Source organism: Onychomys torridus, unplaced genomic scaffold, assembly GCF_903995425.1.
Source record: "Onychomys torridus unplaced genomic scaffold, mOncTor1.1, whole genome shotgun sequence".
Lineage (NCBI taxonomy): Eukaryota > Metazoa > Chordata > Mammalia > Rodentia > Cricetidae > Onychomys > Onychomys torridus.
Genome location: NW_023412822.1, coordinates 1 through 9041, shown reverse-complemented (window position 1 = coordinate 9041; position 9041 = coordinate 1). Strand labels below are relative to the sequence as shown.

General features: G+C 46.9%; 1 protein-coding gene across 1 annotated transcript; it reads left to right on the top strand.

Moving 5' to 3' along the window:
• Window positions 1–5683: 5683 nt before the first annotated feature.
• Window positions 5684–8904, top strand: LOC118575899 (paired immunoglobulin-like type 2 receptor beta; the record flags this gene model as incomplete). The annotated part of the gene is made up of 3 exons (XM_036176261.1): window positions 5684–5769; window positions 6085–6467; window positions 8646–8904. Coding segments are annotated over exons 1-3 (695 nt in total), but the record flags the coding sequence as incomplete, so codon positions are not given.
• Window positions 8905–9041: the final 137 nt, after the last annotated feature.

Sequence of the window (9041 nt, the reverse complement as noted above, 5' to 3'; positions counted from 1 at the left end):
CCAACTCCTTTTTAGGCTGGGCCTCCTTTGCAGGCTGATGATGTAATTAAGGAAAGAATCCTTCCATGCCAGACTTTCACTTACAAGAAAGCAGGCAGATGGGAATAGGGGCATCGTTCCTCTCAAAAACTGCTTCCAACTGATTTTTGGAGGTCGGTTGGCTCTTGGGGAAATGGAGAAGGCGAGTCTTCCAAGGTAGACATGCGTTGAGGGATGCTGTCTGCAGTCCACTTGTTCTGGAGACATGTATCCCTCTTGGCTGTGGCTGGGAACCTTCTGTCTGACAAGATGCTAGTGACATAGAAAAAAGCTTAGAGAGAAAACAATCATTATTATTTTATGTTGGTAGATCTGGCCTGTCCAGATGGATTTTGAAACATGTTAAGCTTCATCAGAGACAGATTGTTTTAAAGCATCTCATAGTAATAGATGTTTACATTAAAGTCTTTTTTGTAGTGCCTAGACACTTTTGGTTCTCGGGGTGTAAATACCTTTTAGCTGTTACAGTTTCTTACTTGATGATCTTTGGACTCCGGCTCTGTGGTGGTCCTATACCATTAGCTGAACAGTGATTTAGAACAGGGAACTGGGAAGAGAAAAGCTTGTGGTACATGAGAATTTTTTTTTTTGGAATTAGGGACAAGCAAAGATCATAGCCTTGTCTGTATGCACATGAGAAACACAGGCAGTAACTTTGAAGTGAGACAATGAGCTCTTATCCTAGCTGGAATTTTTTTTTCATTAATTAACTCTGAAAGTGCAATTAAATCTGTTGAGGTAGGTAAGGCTGTCCTCTGTACCCGACAATAGAAAGGAGAAATGACATCCTAAAACTCCCAGGACTGAGTCAGTGGCTCTGGTGTCCAGAAGGAAAGAAACAGATCGCTTCCCTGCTGCGCTCTGGGTTCCCTGCCATGTCTGTAGCCAAGCCTAGGTCTGCTGGAGAACTTAGCTTGATGTTCCCATGGGTCTTGGCGCCTGGTAGCAGTCAGCTGACTGGTTGTCTTTCTAGGTGGCCTTTTAACAAGGCTGTTGATGGCCTGGCAGGGCATTCACTGTCCTGTGGCCTTTTTTCATTTAAAAGAGGGACCCAACAGCTTTTGGGAATCAGTGAGTGCCAGCACTTGGCAATTTTGTTTTCGGGCTTTTATCTCTTCCCTGGCACACCTTAAATGCCACAGCTGACTCTTTTGCCCATGGGGTCAGGAGCCTTGCTCTCCAGATGCTTAAGTTTTAGTCTGGAGGGTGTGGAGAAAAAGAGATGGATTTTACTCCCTGTCCTGGATTTTTTTCCTGATGACTGGTGGCTTAAGGACAGCTTTTGGAGGGTCTGCCAGTAGGCAGACTGTAAACCGATCCTTTTGGAACTTGTCTGAGGATATAAGCTGATTTTCTTTCCTTTTTTTTTTTTTTTTTTTTTTTTTTTGCTTAGGAGCCATCCTGACTACTGTAAACTTATTTGTATCGATCTCAGCTGCTTTCAGACCTGTCTGTGCTTCTCAAGGCAGTTTGAGAATGAGTGGGTGGAGGAAAGGTGAGTTAGAAGTGCAGGAGACTGAGCTGGTCACCCAGCCCCACTCACTGGGTCTTTAGGACACTATAGAGTCTCTTCTTGGGGCTCCCATGGGCAGGGGTGCAGGGAGATGTTCATGCTGAGGTTGGGCAGCACATGAGGGAGGTGAAGATGATGATGTCATCCTAGGAGAGAAAGTAGAAGTCGGGTGTGGGCAGGGCTACTGTCCTAATGTAAAGTCTCAGGTGCAGCCTGAGTGTCCTGTCTACACCACCAGCTGCCATCCTTCCATCCTCTCTAGCATCTCCTCCACTCTCCTCAGGATCCACTCTGGACAGGTAACCCTGGGTCTGCATGTTGTCACTGGGGTAAACAAATCATGAGTGGGATGGTAGGTGGTGTGACAGGAGGGGAGGACAGATGGACAGTTTTCATCAATGATGATATCTGTAGGGTCAGGACCCACAGGAACTGCACTGTGATTACGTTGAGTGGCGTTGCTGGAACTGGATAATTCAGAGAGAAATAGAGAATGTTGAGCCAGGTGGGTATAATGTCAGAGTCTGAATGCTGGGGACACTATCAGGAGCTGGAGTCTGAAGAGTCACATAGCCATGCCTGGAGAGATCATGTTTACTCAGGATGAGGACTGGATAAATGTGTGATGGCAGATTAGCTGTGAAAGGTGCCTTGTATGATTGTGTGTGTCTGTGTGCAGGTGTGTGCAAATGAGTGTCTGCTCATGTATGTGTAGGCCAGAGGACAACCTCAGGCAGTACTCCTACTCAGGACACCATGCACCTTGGACTATTTGTTTGGTTAGTTGGTCCTTGTTTTTCTTTGTTTGTCTGTCTTGGGGGACAAGTTCTCACTATGTACCCCTGGCTGGTCTGGAACTCAATTTAAAGACCAGTCCACATTCAAGATAACAGATGTTCTCTCTTCTCTGCCTCTGTCTCCCAAATGCTAGAATTAAAGGCATGCACCACCATGAGCACTTAGAGGTTTAATTTTTTTCCATTATATTTACTTATTTATTCTATGGGGACCGGGCACTCATGTGCTACACAGCCTGAGCAGCAGCCAGATACTATTACTTCAGTCTGACACTCCCCACGGTCATACATGTGTGCACACACACCAGTGCTCCAGGCTGCTCTTCTACAGATAGTGTCCCTCCCCTGTGAAGTCATGGCTGCAGGGCCCAGTCACTGCTATTATGGGGAACGTGGTTGGGATTACAGGAGACTGATTACAGCATCCTGGACAGAAATCATGCCACAGCATAGACCCTATGGGGATTCACCTGAATCCAGGCCTTGAAAATTCCAGAGTCCATGTCTTGGGACTCAGGGTCCAGCAGGTGGCAGCAGTGAGGCTGAGGACAAGGGACAGCTGGGATCCTGAAGAACCCACCAGTCCCACATGTGTAAAAATGATGGGGCCTAAGGCTGACATATGGCAGCTTCATCAGGTTTTTCCCGTCCTTGGTGACTTAGAAATCAGTGAACCTTTTCTGACAGACTCCAGACAGTAGGGCAGGACCTGCTAAAATCTGGAGGTGAGTACTTGTGACTAGTCTCCTCTCTGAATTTCATGGAGGCTAAAGACAAGTTTCATCTGGTGGAGCAATTACTTACTTACTTACATACTTAGGGCATGCACAGAAACGTAGGTTCTATCTCCAGCAGGAGACAAAGGGCATGATGGCACACACCTGTCACCCCATCACTTCTGAGGGCAATGAGGAGGATCTGTATGAGTTCAATGTCATCGCTGGCTACATATCAAGTTCAAAGCCCATCTTGGGCTACATGAGACACCCCCTAGCCCCCAAAGGAAAGGTCAGACAAGTAGAACACCCTTGTCCTGGGTCCTGACTGACAGTGCACCTAGTACCAACTCATCTTTAAGATTCTGTGATTGGAGTGTGCAGAGGTGCAAAGAATATAGAATTTTTGGACCAGGTAACTTGGTAGTGAGACAATGAGAGTTTTGTCTTGATCAGGTCAAAGGATCTGAAGGCCATGGGAACTGTAGGGACTGTGAGGAAGGCAGAGACAGCAGATGTGACAGAGGCGGCTGCACAGCCACCTGCAGGGAGGCATGGAGAAGGCAGTCAATGCAGCAATATAAGGAAATGGGAAGTCGCCTCTGCACATGTCACTCAGGGAGAATAATGCCACTTCCTCTGGTAAAACTTTGTCTTCACGTCCTATGGGGAACTGATGGAACCATGTCATGGGAAAGGTGGGATGACCCTCCTGCAGAACCAGCCCTGAGGTCACCACAGCCACTGCCCAACCTCCCACGCCTCCACCACAGTCACAGATCAGCTGTGTCCACTCTCAGAGTTGTTCCAGGCCATATGTCATCAGTGACACGTTGCTGCTCTGAGCTTCATCTCGGCAGCCCGTTCTTCTCCACAGCCCGTTCTTCTCGGCTTGAGGGCGGCTTCATCTCCTTTACTAAATGCCAGTGTACCATTGAGAGGTTAGACTCCGTCAGCTTAGTGACTCTTTCAAGATAACTGTTTCAGCTACTGTTCCACTGCACACCAGAGCCATCAGTCTCCTGCCTGTTCAGCGGCCTTAGAAGAAAGGGGCACTGTACCTTTTCTGGATTGCAAAGGCCACTTCAGCGATGGCGACATATAGTCCTGGCCTCAGAGGATGCCTGTTGCTAAAGCCACAACCACAAGCCAAGAAGAATGGACAGATGAATTTACAAAATATCAACAACGTCCAGAATTTAAAATCCTGAATCATGATAGGACACTAGTGGAATTCAGGCGTTTCTGGTACATGAACAACTCTCACCTAATGTGAGGTTGAACTGTAGGCCTTGTGTACATCCTGGTTCACAAATGAGTCTGTCAGATATGCTAAGCCTATAGGCTGAAGATGATGCCCCTACATTTTGGAGAAACCTTGGGTGACTGTCCAGGAAGCTGGCCATTTCTGTCAACTCACATTATTTTGGAAGCCGCTTACGTGCACTTCTTGTTTTTTTAGGTAATATGATTTCCTTCTTGGGTCTCTGAGGGAGCTGAAGATTAGATTGTTATAGTTATAGTGACTTGAACATTAGACAGTTATAGTTACAGCTTTCCTTGTTAAGATTTCACAAAAGAAACTCACTGAGAGGTGTAATGTGTATAAATTTGAAATACATTATAAGATAGTTCTCTGTTAGTAATACAAGTTAGGATAGAAAGTGAATCGGGTACATTTTGGACTTACAAAATAGCATAGATAATGGAATATTTTCTCTGAGTTCATCAAATACAAATGGACTAGACCTTGTTTAGGTATTTATTGCTTGTCTATATTGTATATAGTTGGTGTACTTATTGTATGTAGTATTTCTTATATTAGTTATCACATTTTTCTCTTTTTTCTATTAATTAGAAGAATAGGGGGAAATGTGGTGATATTTTAATTGTACTGAAATGTCATTTTATTTGTATGTTAATAAATAAAGTTTGCCTGGAGATCAGAGGTCATTAGTGAGCCAGGAATAGAAGTCAGGTGGTGGTGACCCAAGGCCTTAATCTGATCACAATGCAGGCAGAGTCTCTGTGTGGTCAAGGACACAGCCAAGTGTGCTGACTCTTGAGTCTTTAATCCCAGGACCAACCAGAGAGACCAGGAGGTCTGTATAGACAGGCAGTGATGAGGAAGTCACGAGGCTGGGCTTAGAGCCAATGAGAATTCAGAACAGGAAATCAATAAAAGACAAGACACACAGGAAGAAGGACTCTCTCTCTCAGGGCAAGGATGACAGCAAGTGGTAAGCTAAAGGGGGTCATGGCTCTTGCTCTGATCTCTTAGGCTTTAACTCTGTATTTGGTTCTGTGTTTCTTATTTAATAAGACCATTTAGAATTATATCTACAGTCAATTGCATATATTCCTGGCCAAAAATGGGATCTGGGCTCCTGGGCACAGCCATCCTGTCAGCGACCACAAGAATGTTCTGCAACGTGGGAAGGAAGAAGCCAAAATGATGAAAGAATTGCTGGTCACAAGAAGGTGGAGATGGGGAGGTCCTGTTCCATCTGTCCTCCACATGAAAAGACTCAGGGGTTATATTCCACTTGACCCTGATTCTTCCTGACTCCTGAGCACCCCAGGGTCCCTCACAGATCCTCCTCTCCTGTCTGGTGGCTCTGCTGGTCTCACTTCCTAGAGGGAATTAGGCCATGGCTTGGATCCTGCTTCTACTGATGTCAGCTGCATGCCTGCAAGCTGGTAAGTGGTGGGGACCTTGTTAGCAGGGACTCTGCTTTAGCCACAGAAGGGGGCGGTGCAGCTGGGAAGAGCAGGCTGTCCTGTGGACATGTGTCTACTAGAGGATGCAGTGGATGCTTGTGCCCCAAGAGAGCTCATCCTCAGAGTGGGTCCAGTCCAACCCTTCCTTGACTTTCCAGTCCCTTATGGGATAATGAGGCATAAGGACAGTTCTGCCCTGTGTCCCACACCTGCCTGTGGGTCAAGGGTCAGGAAGCTCTGAGTCATCCTTTCCATTCTCTGCAGAGACTTCAGATTCTCCCCATCCTACCCAGGATCCTTCAGCAGGATCCAAGAGAAAAAGTACCTTTGGGGTCAACCAACCAGTAAACCTCTCTGGTGTCCAGGGCGGCTCCATCGAGATCCCCTTCTCCTTCTCCTTTCCCTGGGAGATGGCACAGGATCCACAGATGAGGATTCTCTGGAAATGGCAACACCTCCTTGGGGAATTTATCTATAACTCTTCCTCTGGTTACACACATGAGCATTTCAAGAACCGGCTCGTCCTGACCTGGGCACAGCCTCAGACATCCGGAGTGCTCAGAGTCCTGGACTTGAAGAAGAAGGACCAGACAAAGTACTTTTGCCAAGTTCAACTGAACACAACAGAAGGCATGAAGAGTTTGCAGTCAATTGTAGGGACCCAGCTGACCATCGCTCATGGTGAGCCACACTGGCCCTGGCTTTGATGCCCTCTGGCTTTCTTGTCCCCTAGATGTCACCTCAGGCTCCACAACTCTGAGATTTCTTTTATACTCATTCTCCTTGGCTCTGCCCAGGCCTCTGCTAACAGGATCTTTCCCTTCTTGTTGTGACAGGTCTTTGCTGCTCCTCTGACCTTGCCTGTCATTCTCTGCTAAGATGGAACCCTATGCCTTCTTAAGCATTCAGCCTGCCCCTACTAGTCAGTTCACCCCCTACTTGTCTCAAACTAACACTGCAGGCCAGTCCACTTCTCTAGGACCTCAATTGAGTGACTTCTCCAGGATGTAACAGCCTCACTTGGTCCTGAGGCAGGGCTCCAGTGAATCCCTGTATGAAGCATCTCCACACAGCTCCAACCTAAGCCCAGAACAAACAGCAGGTGCCCACTGGATGTTCTTGGAGTCCTCCAGTCCAAGTGTAAACTACTACCTGTCATCAAATTCCCTATTACCCCTCCTAGCTCCCCTGGACACATCCCTCACCTCTTTCTACAAAACTCTCTGTCTCTCCCACTTTTCACAACCTGCTCTCTCCTTCCTTACCTTCTCACCCTCACCTCTCCCACACAAGCGCCAAGGCTCTAGGGAAATAATGTCCCCATTGTTATGATATGGCTTCTCTGTCTTTTGGTCCTTGTCTCTCCTCTGCAGCAGAAGTAACTGCAGTCTTATGCACAGGGAACACTGAGGTCCAGCATCGTCACAGTGTGACTGTCCCCCCTATGCTCTTCACTTGGCCCTGCAGGAGCTGGGATTCCGTGCTTAGTCGCTCATCACAGTCTTACTCTGTGGCTTTTTTATATGTTAGTGTTTTAGTTTTTCTAAGACAGGGTCTCACCATTTAGCCCTGGTTGTTCTGGAACTCACAGAAATCTACACAAGCCTCTGCCTCCTAAGTGCTGAGATTAGGGGCCTGTGCCAGCACATCCAGCAGTGGCTCTTGGCTGGATTAAACCCCCCACAGCACAGTTCTCTGCAAGGTCTCTGTGGCCGCCATATTGACCTGATGTAATGTCAACCAGCAGCTGCCAGGGCTCCGGGAAGGGAGAGAAAGGAGCTGTTTCTTGGGTCTAGAGTAGTGATTCTCAACCTTCCTAATGCTGTGACCCTTCAATACAGTTCCCCATGTTGTAATGGCCACTCTACACCATAAAACTATTTTCATTGCTACTTCATAACTGTGATATTGCTACTGTTATGAATCACACTGTAAATACCTAATATGCAGGATATCTTTAATTCTACCACTATAGGAGTAGTGAACCACAGGTTGGGAACTGTTGATCTAGTATTTCCAAATAGGTAATTTGTGGAAATTAATCATAGTGATGTTTGTAGAGCAAATGGATGTACTCTGCCCTACACTGAGCTGTACACTTATGGCGAAAATTATATATTTTTTTATGTATTTTTAATTATTCGCTGTGTGTGAACATGTGAATCTGTTACTCCAGGTGTGTGTGTGTGTGTGTGTGTGTGTGTGTGTGTGTGTGTGTGTGTGTATGTGTTAAAGTTCACATTTCTTCATGTGCATATGTAGCCCAGAGGACAACATCAGGTGTCCCTCCCTTATTTTAAGACAGGGTGTCTCACTAGCTTTAGTTTGTCAGTAGACTGGCTGGGCTGGCTTGCTAGTGAGCCCCCGGAACATTCCTGTCTTCACCTCCTTAGTGCTGGGATCACAGCTCCTAACACTCTTTGGTGTGGAACTCTACACACAGATGGGGCTGGCTTTAAACTCGCAAAGATCTGCCCCTTGGGCTAAGATGAAAGGCCATGACAAGTTCATCGAGCTCTTTACATGACTACTAGGGATGAAACTCCATCTGAGGCAACAAGCAGCCAACACTCTGTGGACTGAGATGTGTCTGCATGTTACATACATCTATGATAAAAACTATATTTCATTGGAATAATTGTCTGTGACCAGATGACCATCTGAGGACATACAGGTCAGGTGGAGAGTGAGCTTTCGAGCTTGCTCTCCTGGAGTCTCAGGCTTCAGCATGTGTTCCCCTCTCTGTGAACTTCTAACAGCTATTCCACATGCCACATCTCACAGAGGAGACAAGGTGTGACACTCACCCCATCTCTCCCTCATCCAGGGAGGATCTGCTCACTCCTCATCTCTCCCCAGCCTTCAGCACCACCATGCAGAGCCCTTCCATTGTCACCTCTGCAGTCACCACAGCTGGCCTGGAGGACACAGAGGACCAGTGGCACCCTTCACTTGTGAACTTGGGAGCAATGGTCGGGGTGGTGATGGCCACGGCTGTGCTCATAACCCCTGTCTATGTATTGATGATCTTTCTCTGGAGGGAAGAAAAGGTAGTGGTCCAGGACATGCCCTCACCTGACCTTCTCCTCTGCTTTCTCAGCTGTGGGGCTGGAGAAAGGTAAGATGTGAGGGAAAAGTAAAGAGAACAGCAGGATAGGAATGTGACATAACTACACAAGCACTAAATTGTCCCCTATTTCTTTAGAGACCATCTGGATCTGGAACAGATGAACACCTAGCCTGCCCCTAAGGAAA